The sequence below is a fragment of the Clytia hemisphaerica genome, unplaced genomic scaffold, assembly GCF_902728285.1.
Source record: "Clytia hemisphaerica strain Z4C2 unplaced genomic scaffold, Clytia hemisphaerica genome assembly, whole genome shotgun sequence".
In the NCBI taxonomy this organism is placed as follows: Eukaryota; Metazoa; Cnidaria; class Hydrozoa; order Leptothecata; family Clytiidae; genus Clytia; species Clytia hemisphaerica.
This window is the reverse complement of record NW_027103905.1, coordinates 12,363-33,271: the sequence shown is the minus strand read 5'-3', so window position 1 is coordinate 33,271 and position 20,909 is coordinate 12,363. Positions and strand designations below refer to the sequence as shown.

The 20,909-nt window shown below is 36.8% G+C and overlaps 1 protein-coding gene across 1 annotated transcript; it reads right to left on the bottom strand.

Moving 5' to 3' along the window:
- Positions 1 to 971: 971 nt before the first annotated feature.
- On the bottom strand, positions 972 to 4,646 carry LOC136809015 (salivary glue protein Sgs-3-like). Its single transcript, XM_067065592.1, has 3 exons — positions 4,479 to 4,646; positions 3,014 to 4,221; positions 972 to 1,027 (listed from the first exon to the last, which is right to left on the bottom strand). Exons 1-3 carry the CDS (start codon positions 4,541 to 4,543, stop codon positions 972 to 974), a joined length of 1,329 nt encoding a protein of 442 aa, XP_066921693.1. The 5' UTR covers positions 4,544 to 4,646.
- Positions 4,647 to 20,909: the final 16,263 nt, after the last annotated feature.

Here is a 20,909-nt window from a genome sequence, read left to right as displayed (position 1 = left end):
AAACGATCTTTTGCAGTGTATTTTTAAATAAAATCTTGTCGATAGCGAAATCCGCATTTGGTAGCAGGTTTATAAGTAATTAATTACTTAAGTAATCAAATTCTTATTTTTCGGTGGAAGGAGGGTGAACAATGATGTCATTACTGCAGACAAATCTTGTCGATAGCGAAATCCGCATCTGGTAGCAGGTTTATAAGTAATTAATTACTTAAGTAATCAAATTCTTATTTTTCGGTGGAAGGAGGGTGAACAATGATGTCATTACTGCAGACAAGGCTTGTACATGAGAAATTGGGAAAAATCAGCTCGTTGTTTTTCCAGTGTCTATAATAATTCCATGGTTATACGTTTAGGAATTCACAGATTTGTAAAAAACAGACCGGTAAAATACCAGCCATACAAGTGGCCGAACTGAAGTTTTGTGTATTGTGTAACTTTTCCGGACACGTATCAATGTTAGTGATAAAAAATGTCGTGTTCTTCGTTTCCAATCAAGTTATGGTGGATTTTCAATAAATCAACTGGGTGAGCCAGAATTAAGATTGGGAAATTTCTTGTGTTCTATGGTGAGTTTTTTAAACCAACGTTCCATGGACAAGGGAAAGGTAAAGTTAGATATTGATGAGTCAAACTTCAAATTGGTCCTTTATCTACATCATACGTTATCCTGATATACGAAACAAACGAGTTCAACAAGTGAAAAGATAAAAGGCTTTATCACAAAATCACTGCATTGACCACAAAGTAGAAAGAATTGGAAACCGAGGAATGTTTATCATTATATTTTTTAACCCAAACATCTTCAACATCATCATACATTGGTTTTTGCGTAAAAAAGATAGCTATTTTAGATAAAATAAGTATATTTAGACATGAAAAACAATTTTAGATAGAATATATAAGTTTGGACATCAAATGATGAGATTCTCTCTGAGTTTCCTTCACCTTTTGACACTCTGTGTTTTATACATTCAGTTCATGCTCATGTCAAGGTAACGATGGTGGGCTTGCTCTCCGATGCTCATCCCTACGGAATAAAAGAAAAAAACATCACATCAGAAAAAGTTACTACAGTTAAACCTCTAATTAACGGACACTCTAAAAGGAGGACACACAGTGGGCCCAGAGGTGGAAATAGGGAAAAAACGAAAGTTAAAATTTTGCTTTAATAATATGATTTATGGAATCTTGAATAAATTTCTGATAAGATGCCAAAGTTTCAAGTCTGTATCTGATCTGTAACTCAAGTTATGTGGCTCCAAAGTTGACTGAAAATCACATTTTGATGAAAAATCAAAAAAAGTGAAAAATGCATATTTTTGAAGATTCTGATCTAAATTCAGCTTGTAAATCAGTTCTTTTGTGTGATAACCTTTAGAGACATTATATTCTAAAGGGAAATTGCTTAAAAGTAAGTATAAATATCCAAGAACGAGAAAAAATTCAAATTTTCAGTCAAAATTCTCATCACGAAAATGCTTAAGGTAACCACAAATGTCCAAATATCTCAAAAACCGCTAAGTGTCACATATCAAACCATATATGTTTTGAAAACTACAGACACTAACCTTTCCAAAAATGCTGGAGTTTCGATGTGACACTTAGCGGTTTAAAAGTTCAAATTTTGCGTGTATTTTCCAAGCTACAAATGTCAATTTTCATGAAAAATCTCAAAAGAAAGTTAAAATTTGAAGTTTACTATTTTCTAACTCATGTAATGTGACCCTAGAGCTCTACTAATGCCTTAAGGGCTCTGACCATAGTGAATTTTTCATAATTGCCGTGTTTAAAATGTGTTTTCTGACTGATGTAACCAACGAAACTATGGCATGTTATACATTTTCTGTTAGACAAACTATTCCTGAATCTGAAAATTCAAAAATTGCATTGAAAAAAAATTGATGAAGAAGAAAATGAAGACTTTTGCGAGGAAGAGTATTTCTACTTTGAAGAGCTTAAGTTTCGGCGAAGAAAAAACATTTTTAAAAATTTTTCGCATTAGATGGTGTATCTTTTACCGAACAATAAAAATTTTTGCGGAAAATTTTTGTAAATGCTTCTTTGTCTCAAAATCTTCAAAATAGTGGTTTTTCATCAATTTTTCATCTGGATTTTGCTTAAAAAAACAGTCATAACTTTTGACACATCTTTTTAAAAAAATTTTCCGCAAAATTTAAAATAGTTCAATTCTTTGCGAACAGTGTAAAGAAATTTTGAAACAAAAAATTTAATTACCCATCAAAGCTAAGCACTTTTTGTAAAAGATGGTGATGCAACATATTATTAACATCTTTTTAAAGTTCATAACGTCATTTTTGCAATTAAATTCTTAATTACTCTTAAGGGATTCGATTAAAATGCAATTTATAAAGGCAATTCTTTGTTAAAAGTGTTAAGGAACCTGAAATATAACTTTTATGTTCAAATACCAAAATCAATTTTTGGACTATGGTCAGAGCCCTTAATAATACAAAAAATGTAAGAAATACTATCTTGTTGTTCTTCCATTCCCTATTTCCAAACTTTTGTCCTCTGGGCCCAGTGTGGGACACCTCTGATTAGCGGACAATTTAATTTTCCCCGGCCGTTTCCTAGTCAAATCCTTATAAAAAAGTTTCTAAAAGGCGGACACTTCTAATTAGCGGACACTAACCCTTTTCCCCGATGGTGTCCTCTAATTCATGATATTCATGACGTAATCTTTTATACGGAAGCACCCGAGATAACCCGGAACTAGTGGCAAAATAACAAAAGATTAGTGGCAAATTTTGCCACTAGTTCCGGGTTATCTCGGGTGCTTCCGTATAAAAGAGTACGTCATGAATATCATGAATTAGAGGTTCCACTGTAAAAGTTATTGATTCTTTTCTATTATAAAACACCGAAATTCTGGACGTCTAAAAACCAAAGATGAGTTCTTCTTTTGAGAAGAGATGGAAATATTACCTTTTTAAGCAGTAAATGATCACTGCAATGATTAAAATAAGCACAAGCACAATTGCACCAATAATACAGGCGATTAGGATTCCTTTATGCGATGGTTTTTTTGTTGGTTTGACTGTTGGACCCGTCACAGTTGTCGTAGGAGCGGCAGTTGTAGTGGTCGTAGTAGGGGCTGTCGTTGTAGTGGTTGTAGTAGGAGCGGTCGTTGTCGTGGTCGTTGTAGGGGCTGTCGTTGTTGTGGTTGTAGTAGGAGCGGTCGTTGTCGTGGTCGTAGTAGGAGAAGTCGTTGTCGTGGTCGTAGTGGGAGCGGCCGTTGTTGTTGTCGTAGTAGGAGCGGTCGTTGTCGTGGTCGTTGTAGGAGCGGCTGTTGTCGTGGTCGTTGTAGGAGCGGCTGTTGTCGTGGTCGTAGTAGGAGCTGCCGTTGTTGTTGTCGTAGTTGGAGCAGCTGTTGTCGTGGTCGTAGTAGGAGCTGCTGTTGTCGTGGTCGTTGTAGGAGCGGTCGTTGTCGTGGTCGTTGTAGGAGCGGCCGTTGTTGTGGTCGTAGTAGGAGCTGCTGTTGTCGTGGTCATAGTAGGAGCAGCTGTTGTCGTGGTCGTTGTAGGAGTGGCTGTTGTCGTGTTTGTAGTAGGAGCTGCTGTTGTCGTGGTCGTAGTAGGAGCAGTCGTTGTCGTGGTCGTAGTTGGAGCAGCTGTTGTCGTGGTCGTAGTAGGAGCTGCTGTTGTCGTGGTCGTAGTAGGAGCGGTCGTTGTCGTGGTCGTAGTAGGAGCGGTCGTTGTCGTGGTCGTAGTAGGAGCGGTCGTTGTCGTGGTCGTTGTAGGAGCGGCTGTTGTCGTGGTCGTAGTAGGAGCTCCCGTTGTCGTGGTCGTAGTAGGAGCGGTCGTTGTCGTGGTCGTAGTAGGAGCAGCTGTTGTCGTGGTCGTTGTAGGAGCGGATGTTGTCGTGGTAGTAGTAGGAGCTGCCGTTGTCGTGGTCGTAGTAGGAGCGGCCGTTGTTGTTGTCGTAGTTGGAGCAGCTGTTGTCGTGGTCGTCGTAGGAGCGGCCGTTGTCGTGGTCGTTGTAGGAGCAGCTGTTGTCGTGGTCGTAGTAGGAGCGGCCGTTGTTGTTGTCGTAGTAGGAGCTGCTGTTGTCGTGGTCGTAGTAGGAGCGGTCGTTGTCGTGGTTGTAGTAGGAGCGGCCGTTGTCGTGGTCGTAGTAGGAGCGGCCGTTGTAGTGGTCGTAGTGGGAACCACTGTAGTTGTCGTAGTAGGAGCCGCAGTCGTTGTTGTCGTAATACTTTGCCTTCATATAAATTGATATAATGATTTTTCAACGTGCTTCATATCTTATCACAATGTTTTTGGCAAACCCATTGTTATTTTCTTACATATCTAAAAGCCTTAATCCAAAGCTATATATGTGAACCCTTAATCTTCTATTTAGAAAACTGTTAGGTAGCAGACACATAACGTCGCTAAGACCCGACAAAGCAGCAAATTTTATTTCTGGTTTGAATTCGCTTTAGTAGCTTGAGCTTTCCATGAAAAAAAAATACTCACCCTAACAAAACATTAATGTTGATAAAGAAGATGATTAAAAGACTACATTTCAGGTGGATTTTCATGTTGATGTTTTTTTTATATTCTCGTGTATCGTGTCTACCCGTCTATCTAACTTGCGCTGCAGTGAAAAGCAAATGATATCAGCCAGTTCCTATTCTTTTTTGTTAAAAGATACCATTGCTCTTTAAAAATGGTAATATCTAAATATGTTTCGTATTTTTATTGATCAGCTCAAGCTGCCAACTATTTTGTGGTCTAATGTCATTTCATTTTATCACTCATTGTATTGGGATTTACAACGAAAAATAAAATAACCTGAAATTTATTAGTAAAGTCCAATGTTAGAAATTGATCCCTACCCTAAGATTTATCGGATTTAGGCCTTACCCAAATCGGGCTTGGACAGAAAATTGCCAAATTCAAAAAATGATTAAAACATAGCAAAGTGACCCCTCATAGTTTACAGATCAAGAATATATCAATTTCAGGCCCGGCGGAACAACCGTTAGAGTGGAGAGGCCGAGGGCTCAAAATGAGATAAAATTCGATAGAATTTGAGAAAAAAATCTCATTTGCTCAAAAGTGGGGAGGCTGAAGTCTCCCCAGTCACCCTGCTTCCGCCGGGCCTGAATTTCAGTAGATTTTTACGCGCGCAGCGCGTCTCCTTTGGTATAATGTGCGCGCGGTCGACTAAGTTCCTATATATCACTCAACCACTTTCAAAATTCAGACTTCGTGTATGACTACATGACATCAATTTTCGTATCAATCTTTAAATCCTCAGATCACTCCGATCGCAAGTGAAGGATCCTCAGTGCTTTATATTTTAAATCATGAGATTGCTCCAAAACGAAAATCTTCCAACCCCCGGACCTTATCAGGTATTTTCAGCTGACAGAGGGAAGGAAGGCTCCTTAATTTGCTCTATAAAGACTGATTTTAGCTTATTTTTGGGTTTTTAGAATTAAAATTTCCAACCCCTCCAACAATTAGCCCTTCCCCTACTAAGAACCTAATAAGAGAAAGATACAGTTTGCTTGTTGGTTCTTGGTTTTAACCATAGACATTACTGTGGTTTATAAATTGTGAAGTCAAAATTTCAAGGTAAAGAGTTTCATATTCAAGTTAAATCTTCATACAGTACTCAACAACAACAGACAGGCCTGTCTGAGAAAAATCAAATCAAAAACAGTCGAAAAGATGACTTTCGGAGTAGGAAGTGTCAAAGACAAAGGGAAAGGGGGAAAACGCAACAAAAATATTTTCAGATGAACTTTTAATTTGGATTTCTTCCATAAAATACACTAAAATCAAATCTGATGAACTAAGAAATTTATAAAACTACTTGACATGATCCAAATATTTTCAGCTTTTGGTATTGTCCGTGTGAAGCCAAACAGTTTTTCATCACTGCATACAAAAAATTTGAGATTCTTGAATGTTTGCCAATATGCGAGATTTCTGATAACATAATAAGGGAAATGTAACTGAATGTAATGTCTTGTATTTAAAAACCATATGACGAGCGATATTTATAAAAGTTCTCTCCCAATTCTCTCGTTTGCGACAAAGGTACGTCCTTGACTTTTTAAGAATCTCAACAATCAACAATCATTAGTCTACGGCTTGACGATAATCAAGAAATTATTCACAATGTTTTACTGTTTCAAAAATGTTGTCTTTTTTAACCATTATTAATTACAACCAACGCATACGTTTCAATCATGGAACTCCTTTCCTCTGCTTTTCTTTTCCATGCATATCGAAACAAAAACATAGAAAAAGACTCAGTGCTTTCAATCTGATTAATCCAATGATGAAGGGTGGTTTCTTCTCTATTGAAATAATACTGTACACCATCTGCATTTTCAATTATCAATCTAGAAACTTTCAAATACATCTCTGAAAAATCTGCAACACCCCTCACTGCGAAACAAAGCTTCTGGGATCGATAAAATGCTTCTCTATTTTGTCAAAAGATGCAAACACTAAAATCGAATATTTTCGTTCGAATCTATAACGTTCGAATTAGATTTTCGAATAAAAACATTCGAAACTACAAGGCGGAAGTAAAAGGGCGCTATCAGTGAAGCATAAAAAGCTGATAATACGCAGGGAACGAGGTTGGTAAAAGGGCTGCTCCGCTCTCTCAGCGAGAGGTTCGAAAAATTGGCTCTTCGTTCGTGGGACTCTCTTTTGAAAAGAAGCGACCTGAATGGGACTGAAATGTGTTTTTGCGGCATTTACCTGGGACTCGTGAAGGTGAAAAAAGGTACCCCCGCTCCCTGGGCCGGTGCAATATACTCGATTTTCGGGATTTTTTTAAATTTTTAGAATTTTGGTAGTTTGGAATTTCTTTTTACATTCCCTTTGACCAATGTCCTTTTCAGATATTTTGGACTTTATAGATCCCGAGGCTGTTGTAAAATTTTCGGCTGGGGATAAAAAAACAGGTAAATAAAAGTTTTTTCAACTAGGAAAAATGTTGTCGCCTTAATTCTTATAATTTTCGTCACTTTCCCGCCCCCGACATATTTACCCAGAAAAGGCACTCTAATTTTGTCTAACAGATTTGCCGGAAAAAGAATATCCAATTAAAAAGCTGTTGTTTTCACCTTTCACTAGTGCTTCTCAAGACTCTACACTCTAAATATTTGCGAGGTTAACTAGCAAATCGGCATCATCACGAAAACGGCCGAAAAATGTAACAGGCTAGTGAGTTTCAACCAATAAAATAACGTATTTTCACTAGCCTTAAATTTTTCGCCGATCGTCGTGATTATCCTGGATTACCTCAATATTATTTGCAACGCAAACAGAGTGGAGGAACGTACTTAAGCGTTCTGGAGCGCGCGTAACCCCTTTTTCTAAACATTGATTTACCAATAAAAATGATGGTAATTTTAAACTTTTCCTTTTTTCGATATTTTATCAATATAAAACTCATTTTCTTGTAGATTGCAGTTTGGTTATAAGGTTTCAAAACTCTTTCGGGATATGATTTTTAGAAGACGTTATGCAGAGACTTTTCTTGATATGGAAATGCTTAAATCTATATTTTGCTCTGCTGCACTCATTATAATTCATATTACACGACTTTTCCTTTGATTGTTATTGGACACTGAAATAGCCTGGAGATCCATGCTATGATTACGCGCGCAGCGCGTCTCCTTTGGTATAATGTGCGCGCGGTCGACTAAGTTCCTGTATATCACTCAACCATTTTCAAAATTCAAGGTTCGTGTATGACTACATGACATCAATTTTCGTATCAATTTTTAAATCCTCAGATCACTCCGATCGCAAGTGAAGGATCCTCAGTGCTTTATATTTTAAATAATGAGATTGCTCCAAAACGAAACCCCATCGTTTATTGATTTGTAATTATTGATTTGTAAAAATATTTTCGGCTGACAGAGGGAAGGAAGGCTCCTTATTTTGCTCTATAAAGCCTGATTTTAGCTTATTTTTGGCTTTTTAGAATTAAAATTAGCCAATTAGCCCTCCTGCTACTAAGAACCTACTAAGAGTAAGATACAGTTTGTTTGTTGGTTCTTGGTTTTAACCATAGACATTACTGTGGTTTAATTGTGAAGACAAAGTTTCAAGGTAAAGAGTTTCATATGCAAGTTAAAATCTTCATACAGTATTACTCAACAACAACAGACAGGCCTGTCTGAGAAAAATCAAATCTAAAACAGTCGAAAAGATGACTTTCGGAGTAGGGAGTGTCAAAGGGAAAGGGAAAGGGGGAAAACGCAACAAAAATATTTTCAGTTGAACTTTTAATTTGGAGTTCTTCCATAAAATACACTAAAATCAAATCTGATGAACTAATAAATTTATAAAACTACTACTTGACATGATCCAAATATTTTCAGCTTTTGGTATTGTCCGTGTGAAGCCAAACAGTTTTTCATCACTGCATACAAAAAATTGAGATTCTTGAATGTTTGCCAATATGCGAGATTTCTGATATCATAATAAGGGAAATGTAACTGAATGTAATGTCTTGTATTTAAAAACCATATGACGAGCGATATTTATAAAAGTTCTCTCCCGATTCTCTCGTTTGCGACAAAGGTACGTGATTGACTTTTTAAGAATCTCAACAATCATTACGGCTTGACGATAATCAAGAAATTATTCACATTGTTTTACTGTTTCAAAAATGTTGTCTTTTTTAACCATTATTACAACCAACGCATACGTTTCAATCATGGAACTCCTTTCCTCTGCTTTTCTTTTCCATGGATATCGAAACAAAAACATAGAAAAAGACTCAGTGCTTTCAATCTGATTAATCCAATGATGGGTGGTTTCTTCTCTATCGAAATAATACTGTACACCATCTGCATTTTCAATTATCAGTCTAGAAACTTTCAAATACATCTCTGAAAAATCTGCAACACCCCTCACTGCGAAACAAAGCTTCTGGGATCGAAAAATGCTTCTTTATTTTGTCAAAAGATGCAAACACTAAAATCGAATATTTTCGTTCGAATCTATAACGTTCGAATTAGATTTTCGAATAAAAACATTCGAAACTTACAAGGCGGAAGTAAAAGGGCGCTATCAGTAAAGCATAAAAAGCTGATAATACGCAGCGAGAGGTTCGAAAAATTGACTCTTCGTTCGTGGGACTCTCTTTTGAATAAAAGCGACCTGAATGGGACTGAAATGTGTTTTTGCGGCATTTACCTGGGACTCGTGAAGGTGAAAAAAGGTACCCCCGCTCCCTGGGCTGGTGCAATATACTCAATTTTCGGGATTTTTTTAAATTTTTAGAATTTTGGTATTTTGGAATTTCTTTTTACATTCCCTTTGGCCAATGCGTTTTTCAGATATTTTAGGGATGTTGTAAAATTTTCGGCTGGAGATAAAAAAACAGGTAAATAAAAGTTTTTTCAACTAGGAAAAATGTCGTCGCCTTAATTCTTATAATTTTCGTCACTTTCCCCCGACATATGTACCCAGAAAAGGCACTCTAGATTTGTCTAACAGATTTCCCAGAAAATGAATATCCAATTAAAAAGCTGTTGTTTTCACCTTTCACTAGTGTTTCTCAAGACTCTCTACACTCTTAAATATTTGTGAGGTTCACTAGCAAATCGGCATCATCACGAAAACGGCCGAAAAATGTAACATGCTAGTGAGTTTCAACCAATAAAATAGCGTATTTTCACTAGCCTTAAATTTTTCGCCGATCGTCGTGATTATCCTGGATTACCTCAATATTAGTGAGGTTAAGTAAATCGGTAAAATCACGACGACGAACGAAAATTTAACATAACAGGCTAGTGAGTTTCAACCAATCAAATTTCGTATTTCCACTAGCCTATTACATTTTTCGTCCGTCGTCGTGATTATCTTGGTATACTTAACCTCACTATTATTTGCAACGCAAACAGAGTGGAGGAACGTACTTAAGCGTTCTGGAGCGCGCGTAACCCCTTTTTCTAAACATTGATTTCTTATTAAATATTTCCTATCTATATAGGAAATATTTGTTAAAACGGTAAATTTTCTCCTTCTCCTCCTTCTTCTCCTTCTTCAAGTCTAACGCTCGGTTTTGGTCAATTTCGTGAGTTTGTACATGAGTCTCTTTTTTAGATCAAGCTCCGGCGGTCAAAACAGTAGGATGTTCTTTTTTTGATGCGGAAGACGTCATTTCTTCCAGAAACGTCTGTGGTAAATATCCGTACGGCGCTCTATTCTCCTTGTCGATCGGGCAACGTCGGCCGTTTCAGAAGCGTATTGTTGATCGTTTCTAACTGTCAAAACAAAGATGGCAGAAAATAGACAACAACTTTTGCTCTTTCGCTACTTTTCTTTGCTTAGGTTTTTATGCTTTGATGAGTTGAACTGGATCATGATTTGTGTACGATTGTCACAAGGAATGGTCGACAGTGAACTTTTCTTAATATTCCTTTCTGGATTTGATGTTTCATTTACATTCTGTTGGTTTGGAATGAGCGAGAGATGATACAATCTCTTGGTCTTGGTCTTTCGGAAAAACAGGACATTTTATCAACTTTCACAACAAACTAACTTCAATTTTGTTTGTATATTTACATAAAGCGTACGAAGGCAAGTGACTGTGAATAAATCTGACCATGTTATACCTGAAAAATTACATACTTGCAATATGAAAAAAGTTTGCACCCAACGAATGCAATCAATGCCAACATGCAACAATGCAATGCCAATGGGAATGGTTGATGAACTGATTTTAGCTAAAAATTTAAACATGGAGCAAAATTGACTGGTTGATGTTTGAATTTCCCTTGGTTTTTTTATCTATAAAACAATGAAATTAAACTGCTGGTTATATGTGTAGTGACAGTTAGTGAAAACTCGTTGCGGTTATAAATTTCAAATTTTAAAACTGATAACCGGATCCGGAACACCACGGCCCCAATATAAAGAATGTTATGTTATACTTCTTAAAAGGTTTATTGCATTGAATATGGATGTAAATAATTTGAAATCACCTCCACATGTACAATTAAAATTTTTCTTGAACTTGGAGATTTTCTTCCCCGTGTGCATTTTAAAACGTGGAAAACTTTAGTTGTGAATTTAGAGATCTTTTGCAACGTGTGTTTTAAACGTGGAAACTTTTGTCGTGAATTTGGAGATTTTCTTACCGTCAACTGCTCCAGCTTGGGACTATCTGACAAAACATGGGACGGCAATTTGGCCACCATTTCACCGAACCTCCAAAGTCATTTGATTTGAGTTAATGAAGGGCGTATTAAAAAAATGGCAAAACGATGGAGCGTTCGGCGGGCGATCTCTAATTCTCCAGCCGGCGCTATCAGTGAAAGTTATCGTGACATGTTATGAAAGGAAGTATGATTGATAAACTTGGTGGAGTTATCAAAACAGATTTGTTGTCAAAGAGATTTAACAAGTTAGTGAAAATACAGACCAGATATCAAACAGTCCCATTTTTCGACCAATCGTCCCAACTTAAAGCAGTTGACGGTATGTACATTTAAAACGTGGAAACTTTTGTTGTGAATTTGGAGATTTTCTTACCGTCAATTCAAAACGTGGAAAACTTTTGTCGTGAACTTGACATTTTCTTCCACATGCATTTAAAAAATGAAGAAAACTCAAGTGATTTCCTGGCCTGACAATTTATTTTATTTTCTGACATTTTTTTGGAAATTTTGATTGTTTCCAAGTATATCAGTATATATGTGACATTTTTTGCTCTTGCACTTGCAGCATGCTTTTGGAAATCATAAAAATGGCTTCTGTTAGGGGAATTTTTTCCTATCAACATTCTTTCAGATTATGAAATGTTTCCCAGTATATACAGATATAAAATTGAGATTTTTTTTATTTTTTTTGCATTCTGTCAGAAAATATGAAATTGTTTCTCTGTTTTGAAAGATTTTTACTTTTTAGCACGTACATTATTTCAAAAAACTCCAAAAGTTACTTTAAATTTTTACATTTTTTACAATATTTTATATATGAAAGTATAATGCAAAATATTTCATCTCATTTTGAAAATATATAAAATTCTTTTTGGTTTTCTTACTGTGTAATATTCTCCTTTTTGTCATTCTTTCATTTTAAATATTTGCCCTTTTTGGCTATATAATATTTCTGGAAGTCAGCGCATAAAATAATAATTATATAATCAGGTCTTTTGATGTGTTCAACAACACTCTACTTGGCGGTGCGACGCCGGGTGACCGCTAGTATAATACTAAAATCCATTTAAAGTCCACCTAACGAGAATTAAAGTTCCAGCTAATTTGATTACTGCATTGTTGTTCTCAGTCGGGTTCAGCTTTGATATATTCCCTGATCCGTAGCTTTGAACTTACAGTCATCTTATGAATAATCTTGTAAACACTGGCAATAACATAAATGGAATTTTAAAATTCTTAGGGACTTGTGTTGCTTGATGTTATCTGAGATTTAAAGCACTTTGAAATCTTTTGTGGACATCAATTATTATTTTAACATTTGTAAAGGAAATATTTATCCGCATCTTTGCGGCTCTTGTTCTATATACTGATGGCGAAATATATAGCATGGTATATGGGCTGACAGTTTGAATTTCCCATATCCTAATAACGGTTGAAAACACAGCCAATCAAATCCTGTTAGAAGAACATGTTATCACATTTTGGATAAAGGGAAATTCAAACACATTGGCATCTTGGAGTTGTTGAAAAATGAATCCACCAATATCATATAGGAAGAGAACCAATAAAAATGGAAAGGACATATCCGGAGAGTCCAGAAATTTTTGAAACAAAAAAAATTAGCAACCAATGTAGAAGTACTATACTTAGGATCAGTATCCAAACAACTAATTTAAGACATAAACAAAATTATTAAAAATAAGTAGCTTTTATAGGAATGTAATAAATTTTTGCCCCACACAATGCCGTACCTTTGACTGAAGAATTACAAAATTTTTGCCTGATATTTTACAACAGTTCTATCTTTAAGGAAGCCTTTATTAATTGATTTGATGATTTGATTGAAATTAGTCTGTATGACATTGGTTGAGATTTAATGTTTTATCAATTTTCAGATTACTGATTAAGCTCTTATAGTCCTAATTTTTTCGCTTATTCAAGGGGCGTTTATTCGAAGTAATACGGTAACCTTTTCAATAACAACCATTTGAAGAAGCCAGAATAGATATAGACTTCCTGCACTGATGACGATTATCAAAACCATCTATAATGTATATTGAACTTGCCACCGTTCAGTACACTATGAATGCACGCAACCCCTACTCTAGCTCCGCCAACTATAAATATGTGCTTACCGTTTTAACGAGTAAGTTTTTTGTTTTGATTTTTTTATCTTCTTTAAAATTTTTGGATAACTAAGAAATAAGGCATCGTCTAGAAATGACAGGGAATATAGTCCGGGAGCCAAACCCAAAAAATGGCATTTTGCTTAACCCAAGATTCTACAGGATAAACTATACATTTTTGGAATCCTCAACTATCCTAGTTTTGGAAATAGTCGGTCCCCAAAGCTAACTCCTGGTCAATTTTTCATACTGGGTCTGAGTTTAGGGGGTACTTTTTACCCTTTGTAAGGATTTGTTAAGGAAAATGCCATTCCAGGGATGATATAATTTGCTGTATCTAGTCAATCAGTTGACCAATTGCTTTGAAACTTTGCAAAAAGTTTCAAGGTAGGCTTATGATTGTTTTCGGCAAAAAATTTTTGTGAAAAATTATTTTTATAGGTTTGTCTGGGGAAAAAAAGGGAAAACTTGGGTATTTTAACTAAATTTTGACCCTTTTCTAAGTCTGGGACCTACCCAAACAACTTTTAATGAGACACAAACTAGGTGTTATGATAGACCTTGATGCAATACATCAGAAAAATTTCAAACAGACAGTATTTAGTATTATTTCAGGGCTGCAGGGGGTAAAATTGCACATTTTTATGGGTTTTTACCTGATTTGAGCAATTTTCACCACTAATCTTGGTTAAAACGTCATCAAAAATAGTTTTAACTTGATTTTCGTGTAATATATCCTGAAAGATTCCAATGCTGACTTAAAACTAACAAAACCAGGGTGTAAATGGACAAACCAGGGGTAAAAATGCCCATTTTAGGTGATTTTTATCGTTTTTGGACCTATTTCACCCATAAAGCGGATTTATGGTGTACCAATTTTATTTCTGACCACTTAAACAAGGATAATTTTGTAGTAGGAGCAATGGGAAAGTTATTTGTGGTTTTCATTGTTTGTAATCAGGGTCACTGTGGGCAAATCAGGGGGTAAATACACCACTTCTTGGTAGTTGTTGCCTGAATTTGGATGTTCTTATTGTATGGTAGCCTCAAATTTATGAAATTTTGAGATTGAAACCAGTTATATACCCTTCAGTCATTTCTTAGTACTTTTGTTGACAACTACACAAAATAATGACGGATTTAAAACTTAAGTTATGCCCAAATGATAACATTTATTTGACGTAATTTTGTCTGTTTTTGCTTTGAGATTCCACTATATTGCTATTCAGAGCTTCCCAAAATGGTCCCAGCTACTTGTAGAATTATTATCTTGAGACTAGCTACTAATAAAAGGTCAGTAAAACGGCAAAAATGATCAGTCAAATTATGAGTATGTAGTACATTATGAGCATGCAGAGGACCGTTAGTTTTGTTTTCACAAAACGATTAGAAAATCTTTCATCAAAGCAGGCCTTAACAATGACACAGCACTTTTATTTCTACCCAAGTTAACAATATTTTACAACTTATTAGGCTCCAAATAACTTTTCTACTTAAAAACCAGTACAGGGACCATTTTTGGAAGCTCTGAATAGCAATATAGTGGAATTTTAAAGCAAAAACTGACAAAATTACGTCAAAAAAAGTTATAATTTGGCCATAACTTAAGTTAAATCCGTCATTATTTTGTGTAGGTTGTCAACAAAAGTACTAAGAAATGACTGAAGGGTATATAACTGGTTTCAATCTCAAAATTTCATAAATTTGAGGCTAACATACAATAAAAACATCCAAATTCAGGCAACAACTACCGAGAAGTGGTGTATTTACCCCCTGATTTGCCCACAGTGACCCTGATTACAGACAATGAAAACCACAAATAAATTTCCCATTTCTCCTACTACAAAATTATCCTTGTTTTAGTGGTCAGAAATAAAATTGGTACACCATAAAACCGCTTTATGGGTGAAATAGGTCCAAAAACGATAAAAATCGCCTAAAATGGGCATTTTTACCCCCTGGTTTGTCCATTTGCACCCTGGTTTTGTTAGTTTTAAGTCAGCATCGGAATCTTTCAGGATATATTACACAAAAATCAAGTTAAAACTATTTTTGATAACGTTTTAACCAAGATTAGTGGTGAAAATTGCTCAAATAAGGTAAAAACCCATAAAAATGAGCAATTTTACCCCCTGTAGCCCTGAAATAATACTAAATACTGTCTGTTTGAAATTTTTCTGATGTATTGCATCAAAGTCTATCATAACACCTAGTTTGTGTCTCATTAAAAGTTGTTTGGGTAGGTCCCAGACTTAAAAAGGGTCAAAATTTAGTTAAAATACCCAAATTTTCCCTTTTTTTCCCCAGGCAAACCTATAAAAATAATTTTTCACAAAAACTTTCTGCCAAAAACAATTATCAGCCTACCTTGAAACTTTTTGCAAAGTTTCAAAGCAATTGGTCAACTGATTGACTAGATACAGCAAATTATATCATCCCTGGAATGGCATTTTCCTTAACAAATCCTTACAAAGGGTAAAAAGTACCCCCTAAACTCGGGCCCAGTATGAAAAATTGACCAGGAGTTAGCTTTGGGGACCAACCATTTCCAAAACTAGGATAGTTGAGGATTCCAAAAATGTATAGTTTATCCTATAGAATCTTGGGTTAAGCAAAAGTGCTTATTTAAGGAGATATAGGATTTGGCTCCCGGACTAATAAATTAGTGTACACTTATAGTTAAATGGCTTTAAACCTACTCGAGATAAGGGTGTTGATCTTAAAAAGTGAAAAAAAAAGAAACAAAAAGGTGAAAACACAAACGCAAAATCGTAATTTTAAATGGGGTTTTCCAGAAAAAAACCGTATACCCCCTGTTGTGGAGGTTCATCCCTCTGTGGCTGGAAATGCTGTAACTCCCTGGAATTCAAGGTAATTTCAGGTTTAAACCCCTCTGGAATTCTGAATTTTAGTAGGATTTAAAAATCTGCCCCCATGGAGTTCCAGTTATTTTTGACAGATTTTTGTATCAAGCTATGGAATTTCAAAACATATCAAACCTTACTCCCTTGGAACGGAAATAGACCTACTCGCAACAGGGGGTATACAGTTTTTTTATGGAAAAGCCCAATAGAACTCTTAATTTCAAGCAGTGTCTTAAACTGAAAACTAAGGCCAAGCACAGCCCAATTTGGTGGCGTCATCAATAGTTAAAAAGTTTATTTGTAAGGTGTCAATCCATAATTTGGCCACAAATAGAGAAGAGAAGAGAAGTGAAGTGAACCCTCCGAATTATTCGGAATGGGCCCTCTATTGCTGGATAGATACCTACCATAGGATAGGGAAATTACCACGCTTACCAAACACTGCTAACCCTGCACTCGCGACACGACAGAGTTATTGGTGTATAGACGACGATACTCGAACTACACGGGAGGACATACATCTTCGCAGGTGTTGAACATATGAGTATCGTTACCACACCACATGTAATGCCTGACATACTCCCCCATACTTTTTTATCAGAGTGATGGTACCCAGTTCCCCTCACAAGGCATGGGTTGACCCGGGCGAACGTACATTCACTTGCCAAGTGAATCATAGCACCGAGTGAGAATCGAAAATATTAATTAATGGGCCATTCCATTTTTTATCCATACAGGGGGTATAGACGAGCATTTCCAGGGAGAAATCAGAAAAGAATTTAATAGGAGTATTTTTCATTTTTCCAGTGGGTAAAAGGTTATTCTAAAGTTTCCATAGGGTAAAGACTGATTTTAGTACGTTTATCCTCACTTTTATAAAGTATGAAACGAATTTTCCCGAGGGTTCATTTGCAAATTCTGTCATCTTCCAGGGGTATACATTCTAGTGACACATCCTGTGTTTAAGTATTGATTTTCTTGCAGTCAAAATGCAGGTCCGGATTCAGTTTACATAGTGTTGAATGGACGTCTTCGTGCTGTTCAAATGCAGGTAGAGTAGTAGTCCAGTAGAATTTAGGGTCAACCTAGAAAAAATTATTATAAAAGGTTTCTATATACCGTTGGAAAGATAATTTTATCAGTTTTCAAATGAGGGGTAGAGTCAATTTTTTTGTCATGGGGAAAAAAAGTTATGGACCAAAGAGTGAAAGGGGGTTTTCTAAGCAAAAAGCAGTGACCCGTTAAAAATGTCAATTTTAAAAGTTTTTAAACAGCTAATTTTGATGGTTCCATCTGATAGAGCTGGAGGAGTAGATGTCCAAAATGGGGTCATTTGTAAAATTTGGTCAACCACACCCTGAGAAAATAGCCAACATGGCTGAAAAATCGTCATTTTTAATGCTGACGTCAACACTTTAAAAATTAATTTCAGCACTGAAAACCACTTTCAACGGATGCGTCTCGAAGAGTACTATCGAATAGAGGTATAGTTTGTTGAGGTACCATGGCGAGATCTTGAGATATTTGCATTTCAAATTTTGGTGACTCAGCAAAAAACCATCAAAATCGCTCAAATATGCTGAGTCATCAAAATTTGATGCCGTATCTTTGACGACAGATTGAATCTAGCAAATTCCTTTGTTTTCGAAATTTAGTGGTAAATTTTATAGTTTCAATCTGTCATTTGTGTAAAAACCAGGCGTGCCGCTCAAGGCCGTGCAACTTTGGTAGGATTTGTTGGCTTCAAATCCTACCAAGGAGATTCGATTCTAGGCCTTCGGTACGATGGCCCAGAAGGCTCAAAGCACGCACTTCTAGTTTGCACGCACTTGCAGTTCTTATAAAATTTGTGAACTAGAACTGTCTAGGGTCAATGGCCCAGAAGGCTCAAGTGACGCTGCGCACTTCTGACTTTTTGTCACGGCGGGAAATTTCCAAGCGAGCGGCCCGCGTAATTAATTTTTTTTTGGTCTTTAAAATGAATATCGAGTTACGTAAAACGAGTTAATATTTCTGAGTTGTTCATATCAAGAGTTGCAGGTTAAAATTTCCGAGTTAAGTGCTCAAGTGTAAAAATGTTGTTATATATAAATCACTGGCCAGATTTACAACTCGTCAAACCACAAATGATTTCGCTATTATCATCAACTCGTTTATTACAACTCGGTATCTATTTTGCTGACCAGAACGGCTATCTTTCGAGGGGGACTTTTGAGCTTCTAAAATATTTTTAGAAGTGCGCAGTGTCGTCACAAAAAAACTCGGAAGTGCGCAGTGTCTTGTGAGCCTTCTGGGCCATGACCCTAGACAGTTCTAGTTCACAAATTTTATAAGAACTAGAAGTGGGCAATCTCCATTAACCCGACCTCGACCTCGACCCTGACCCTAGAAAAAGGCCGACCCTCGACCCTTGGAAAAAAGCCGACCTTCGACCAAAATACAATAAAAAGCCGACCCTGGGTAAAAAAATGCTTTAGCGACTTTTATAAGATTTTTTTTGGATGTATATTCCAAAAACTGATCATTAGAACACTTAGAGAATACTTCAAGAATAGTCGTCGGTGGGGGGAGGGGATGAGGAGGATGAGAATATTCTTCACAAGACCCCCCCCCCCCGGGGCATCATATTATTGACCAACATGTATGATCAGCCTCGTATCCATATATCCCAGGCTTGATATTTACGTTTTACGTTGATGCACGAGACAGAGATATTATATTATCTTCCACGACGAGGTTGACGATTCATTATTATCCATATAGCGGTCAAGCCATTAAAGGTTCAATCGGCGGGCGGTATTGAAAGGTTTTGTGACTCAAATTGTCATACCCGCGCTGAGGAAACTAAAGCACCAGACTTCAGAGGGCTAAAATATCATTAACGGCCCGGGTAGAGGGCAATAATAACGGATGCGTCTCGAAGAGTACTATCGAATAGAGGTATAGTTTGTTGAGGTACCATGGCGAGATCTTGAGATATTTGCATTTCAAATTTTGGTGACTCAGCAAAAAACCATCAAAATTCAGAGGGCTAAAATATCATTAACGGCCCGGGTAGAGGGCAATAATGTCATTTGCGGCCCGCTCGGAATTGGATTGAAGTCGTTGCATTGAGGCGAAGAGACTAAACTAACGTCAGAAAAAAACACTTTTTTGGTCCTTTGCGGCCCGCTCGCAAGGTGCTAAAAATTTGTTGAAGACATTGCATTGAAGCAAAAAGAATTGGTTGACGCTAGAAAAAAACGTTGTTTGAATGTCCGATATGGATAATAATAGTAATAGCGTTAAGTTTTCGTTCGTTGTTGTCATTAATTCTGCCCTTGCAATTTGATTATTAGCCCTCTATCTAGTGCCATTTGCGCCCTCCGCTTCGCACGCGTCGGGCCCAAATGACACTATTGGGCGAATAATCAAACTACGCGGGCAGAAAATAACAACAACGACCTCAAACTGAACGCTATTGTTATATTATTCTTATAAAAAAGCGTGTGTATCCCATTCCACCCCCCCCCTGCTTGTCTGCTCAACTTTTATATTAAAAAAAAACACTGCCATTTATTGTATTTTGGTCGAGGGTCGGCTTTTTTCCAAGGGTCGAGGGTCGGCCTTTTTCAAGGGTCAGGGTCGAGGTCGAGGTCGGGTTAATGGAGATTGCCCTAGAAGTGCGTGGTGAGCTTTAGGGGCCATCGTACTTCGGCGGGCGGGCTTATACTTCATTGCCCGGGGGCCCTCCCATTGAGTTTCAAGCCCGAAGGGCTAGAGGTCAATCTCTAACCTTTCTCAGGCAAGAAAAATTGAAGCCTTAAAATATGCGCCGTATTTTTGATGACGGATTGAATCTAGCAATTCCTTTGTTTTCGAGTGATATATTTTTCGAAATTAAGCGGTAAATTTTAGTTTCAATCTGTCATTTGTGTAAAAACCAGGCGGGTCGCTCAAGGCCGCGCAGCTTTGGTAGGATTTGTTGGCTTCAAATCCTACCAAAGAGATTGACCTCTAGCCCTTCGGGCTTGAAACTCAATGGGCCCTCCCCACGATAATCTGATTCCGATAAAATTGAAACTGGGTAAATACTCCGAATTTTAAAGCCGTGTAATCCAGCGTTTTTTGATTTTGTTCAGTCGTGCTCAGCCAAAATACATTCTGCATCGCCGTTCTCACAGGTTGTCATTTGTTAGGAAGGATAGTCATAGCACAACAACGAATCGCTAGATAATGTAGTAAGACCTTGCTGTACCCGACTAGAAAGACCGGCGGTCTGGTAAACAGCAACAGGTTACATTTTTTGCTTTTTCTCATTTTTTATCTTATTCTCATTTGTTTTGTTCTCGTTTGGATTTTAGTAATTCGTTGGTATTCAGAATACATTTCAAATTGTTTATTGAGTGAGAGTGCAACCTAGGACATCAATAGACCTTTTTTCAAAGAGGACGTCCTGTTGAATAATTATGTAGTCCAGCCATAAAAACAATGATAGAGCCATGCATAATTACTGTATCATGCATATTGTTATAATTATGCGTGGTTTTATCATTGTTTTTCTGCTGGACTACATAATTATTCAACAGGGTGACCTCTTTGAAAAAAGGTCTATTGTAAAAGGGGTTACGCACGATACGAAAATCTCGTGTTCGCAGCAAGCGAAAGAAAGGTTTTTTACACTACTATACCGTAGGATTGCTAAACTTCCTTATTCCCAGCGAAACTTTCCGATTGCTAGTGTACAACAAAAAAGGACCAAAACGCCACAAAAGTAGATTTAACACC

What these genes read in the sequence shown, in the direction of transcription:
- LOC136809015 (XM_067065592.1), bottom strand. Translation starts at nt 4,543, where the DNA reads ATGAAAATCCACCTGAAATGTAGTCTTTTAATCATCTTCTTTATCAAC. An exon ending in AACATTAATGTTTTGTTAGG is followed by an intron (nt 4,222 to 4,478) that starts GTGAGTATTTTT and finishes ATTTATATGAAG; the next exon opens with GCAAAGTATTACGACAACAA. An exon ending in TAAAGGAATCCTAATCGCCT is followed by an intron (nt 1,028 to 3,013) that starts GTATTATTGGTG and finishes TTTATTCCGTAG; the next exon opens with GGATGAGCATCGGAGAGCAA.